General features: G+C 39.1%; 1 protein-coding gene across 1 annotated transcript in view; it reads left to right on the top strand.

Annotated features, from left to right (window-relative positions):
* Positions 1-224: 224 nt before the first annotated feature.
* FAM192A (family with sequence similarity 192 member A) overlaps positions 225-4,426 on the top strand; it is a 27,638-nt gene continuing 23,436 nt past the window's right edge. The window contains 1 exon segment of the mRNA XM_006908779.3: positions 225-340. Coding sequence (XP_006908841.1) covers positions 323-340 — 18 coding nt within the window. The 5' untranslated portion in view covers positions 225-322.

The raw sequence follows: 4,426 nt of genomic DNA, 5'->3' as shown, positions 1-4,426 counted from the left end.
GGGGGCTGTGTCTGATGTGAGGTTTAGGGCCAGGCCTGTTCTCAGTGTGCGCACTCGTCCAGTGTCTGAGTTGCCAGGGCCCGGGGCTTGCTGGGCCCAACCTGAGGGGGGCCGAGGGAGCCCGCAGAATGGCCTCCAGGTCGTGTGGGACAGGATCCCCGACCCTTTCGAGCGGAATTGGGACTTCGGGCTTCTTGCAGGCTCCCCTCCACCTTTTCTGCTAGGTGGGGCCATCGAGGCTCCAAGTGAGGAGCGGGCCCTTTTCCAGAGCTCTGGGAACGGCTCCAGGCTCCTCAGGAGATGTGGGGATGCCTGGTTGGAAATGGTTGAATCACAGCATGTAAGTAAGTGTAAGATGGGAAACATATTTACTATATTCCGTGTACCAGCTGCCATAGCGTGCTCGTTTTGTAGAATACTTAGGAAACTAAGACCAAGAGTTGAAGCATTCGTTTGAGAGTTGGTGGCCCATGTGAGTATCGATCTGCACGGGGGGGAAAGGAGGAGACCTGTTCGTTCTCAGCAGTTCTTAAACTAGTAGAAAACAAGATCTTCTGCAGCCCTTTTAAAATGCAGATTCTCGGACCCCACTCCCGGATAGTCTGACTGAGTAGGTCTGGAGTGGGACCCAGGAAGCCAAATGTGGGCCTGGTGGTCAGAATTCCCAGTGACATCTTGGGTACCAGCTGTGAGGTAAGATTTGTTGATTCTTCAGTTGTTTGGTTTATTGATGTCTTAAGAGGGACCCCATAAAATAGTTTGGTGGGCACTACTTCTGAAATCCTTGAATCTCTATAGACTCCTCTTTGAAACGAGGAATTGAGCTCAGTTAAAATCTGCTTTTATAGTCTTTCAAATAGAGCTTGAGATGAGCTGTTAACAATTTGTAAGGGTCTGAAAACAGAGGCTGCCCAAGTATCTTTCCCAGCTGAAGTCTTGGTGTGGGTGCCTTTTACACCAATGGGGCAATTCTTCATGGTTCTAAGAAAGGAAGAATTATTTCAAGACCGTCTACCTGGTTAGCAGCCTTTCCTTTCACCTTCTAAGAATCTTGATGTTTGGTTAGAGTCAAGCTGCTGCTTTAGAATTCGAAAACCACGTTTCTGGTAAGTGAAATAATTTAAGCGCATGGTTCAGCTCAATCATTGAGGCAGCTACATGAAGCAGTTTCAGTTGATCTCTATGGATCATCTTTTGAACATTCTTTGTCTTTCTTAAATATGATCTGTCTCACTCTATAGGATGTTTGGTCTTTGGTTTTCTGCATTTTCACTATAATATATCCAACTATGGATTTGTTTTTGTTAGATTTGTTTGGTGTTTATTAGACTTGAATTTGTGGATTACTGTCTTCATTAGTTCTGTAAAATTCTCAGCCAGTTTATATTCCTATATTGCTTCTGCTCCATTGTTTATCTTCCTTTACTGATGAAACATAGACCTTTTTTTTTTACTCTGTTCTCTTCCTCTCACTGTCTTTTTATTTTTCCGTACTACATTCTGGATAATTTCTTTTTCATTAATTCTCTCTTGTTATTTCGAATGTATTATTAAACTCATCCATTGAAATCTTAAATTCAGTTATTGCATTTTTTAGTTCCTGAAGTTCTATTTAGTTCTTTTTCAGATGTGCTGTACCACTGTTTTACAGCTTCTTATTCTCTGCTATTAATTTTAAGGGTGGTTTTTATCTCTTTAAACATGGTAAGCATAGTTGTTGTAGAATCTGTGCTTTAAATCCACTATCTGCCTTTCCTGCATGCCACCAGGAGGCTGGCTTTTTTCTTTCTGGTTCACCTTTACCTTGAGGATGTAGTTCTTGGGGTACCAGATTCAGGAGAAGGAGGTGGTTCTCAGACTCCCTTCACATCCTGTGGGGTTCCTGGCTTTGACTTTTGTTTCTGTAGCTTTAGGAAGGCACAAACACAGCAGCTTTCAAGGTCAGAGACACCCTCAGTGTGAAGACAAGTTTGAGTATTGGGCTGAATTTCTCGTTTTCCCCTTTTCTTGGATTTTTGCTAAATTCTTTACTATCTTGTTAGCTTTTCTGTAAGAATTATTTAAAATTTTTCTTCCGTTTCTTTTTTATCATAGAGGGAGAGGATTGGTCTCAATTAGTCCACTGTTTCTGAGAATGAAAGAACCCTTTCATTCTGATTTTGGAATATGAAATTCATGATTTGAGGCAATCTTGAGTTGAAGGTTATTTTTCTTTGTATACCGAAAACTTCCACCATTTTTCACTGTGCAGCATAACAGGCATTATCAAAATTAAGCTTCCCTGATGTTTTTTTCTAGTCCTTTCTTGAACTCCTCAGTGCTTCTAATTACTTACAGAATTTGACCTCATTCTACTTTTCTTTAAATTGCTCATGTGCCAACCTGTTACTGAATGCAAGTTCCTCACTTGCTAAAAAGTAGAGTGCCAGGTTAGTACCTAGCATTGTGCCTTGCACATAATATGTCCCTTGTAAAGATTTACTTCAAAAATATAACCAAATGAGTTAATTGGCCTTATATTTGGTTTCTGTAATGCAAAGCCTTTATTTTATTTTTAAATTTGATCTTAGAGAGCAGAGTTATATAACCTGGGGGAGGGAGGGTACGATTTAGTGTGGGTTAGGTTCCAAAGCCAGCCCATATGGCAAAGTAGTGCATAATCACAGCTACCTTCAAAAATCTTTTAGGGAAGCACCATGTTGGATGTAGGTATACCAGCGCAGCAAAATTCCAGCATGGCCAGGTTTTCCTCCAGCTTTGGAACAGATGCTGTTTTTCTTCCTGTGAGCCCCAGATGAAGTAGTTGGTTTGCATTTAGAAGTCACAGTGTGTAACAAATAGAACTAATATTAGAATCATACATAGTGAGGGAAGTGTTTATATTCTGAGAGGCACACGTGAACTGGGGAACTGCTAAGGGAACCAATATTTTAAGATCTTTCTTGTTTTCTTCCAGTGCATATAATGAATTCAAGGTAAATGCACATATGATGAGACTGTTCTTCTCTTATGGGAAGATAAATGGTATATATAGGTTTTTTAAAATAACTTTTTATTGTGTGCGTGTTTTTAGATGCCTAGACAACCAGAAGGTTACTTTAAATATGAATTAAATTGCTGTGATGTATACTCATTTTTAGGTTCTTTTAGTCTTCTTTGGTACTGAGGGATGTTAAGTAAATTTCATTGTTAGAAGATTGAGGATTACTTTGTCTAGTAATAAATGCTAGCAGATTGTTCTCTGCTAGTAGTTGTCATTTTCTGAAGTTTTAAAATCTAGAGGACATTGGTTTTAGCTAAATTGCTATGGCTTGGTAGAAGAGCCTTCTCTCCAGAAAGCAGTCCATTTGGAATATAGTTGAGTTTGCTAAGATGGAGGATTCCTCTTAGTTGCTGTCCTGCATTTTGAAATCCCGTGTGACTCGAACATCAGGGCAAAAATTTAGGAAGAACAATGCTTAACTATATTTACTGACAAAAGGAAAATGTATTGGCCTGTTATTCTTGCTACCTAAAGAGAAGCCTTAGAACATGCTAACACAGAGATCTGATTCCCCCTGGTGTATTTTTACACTTACAGTCTATCTAATGTTAGAATTAGGAGGGTATTGTGGCTACTGCTGTAAACACTTGAGTAGTCTGCCATCACAAAATTCAATTCCATGGAAACCAGATCTCATTAACTTGTATTATGGTACCAGCTAAGTGGAATTATTTACTGTATTCCTTGTGCCGCACTCTGCATCCCTGTAACTGTTTCGTAGCTACTAATTTGTGCTCTTTCATCTCTTCACCTTTTTCACACTCACAGATACAGAGAACAAACTGGTGATTGCCAGAGGGCAGGGGGGTTGGAAGCCTGCGTGAAAAAAGAATAATTTTTTTTTTCAGCAATAGCAATTATTTTGGAGGCAACAGTGTAAGTTATGTATCTTAAAACTTGGATGGATGCTGTGTAAGACACTGAGCCTATTTTGTCCCACCAACCTGGAAATTAAATACCACAGTCTCCAGTACAAGCACAGTAAGTGCAGTGTTTAACAGTCATGTTGGCTTGAAATATAAGAACTTTGTTTTTTGGCTGTCAAGCAAATGCGAAAACTGTGTTCTTTATCAGTTTGAAACTTTTAAGTTTGGACAAAGTGATTTTGGTATGGTTTTAGTTTTCTATTCTCTATTTGAATAACTTTAATCCTTTTGAAAATAATGTAATGTTTTGTTTGATAATTACTTAAGTCACCTTGAAGGAAAAAGCTATGATAGGAAAGTTGACAGTATTTATTTCTAAAATTAAACACAGTAAGGACAAAATAAGTATTCCCAATGTAATGTCTCTTTATTCCTACATGAATCTTTATAGTTAGATTCCCAGGCCCCTGGGCTTTTGTTTGTTTGTGTGTGTGTGTTTTTAATTATTCTAGCAAAC

This window comes from Pteropus alecto, unplaced genomic scaffold, assembly GCF_000325575.1.
Source record: "Pteropus alecto unplaced genomic scaffold, ASM32557v1 scaffold123, whole genome shotgun sequence".
Lineage (NCBI taxonomy): Eukaryota > Metazoa > Chordata > Mammalia > Chiroptera > Pteropodidae > Pteropus > Pteropus alecto.
The sequence above is the reverse complement of the archived record's forward strand: the minus strand, read 5'-3'. Positions and strand labels throughout refer to the sequence as shown.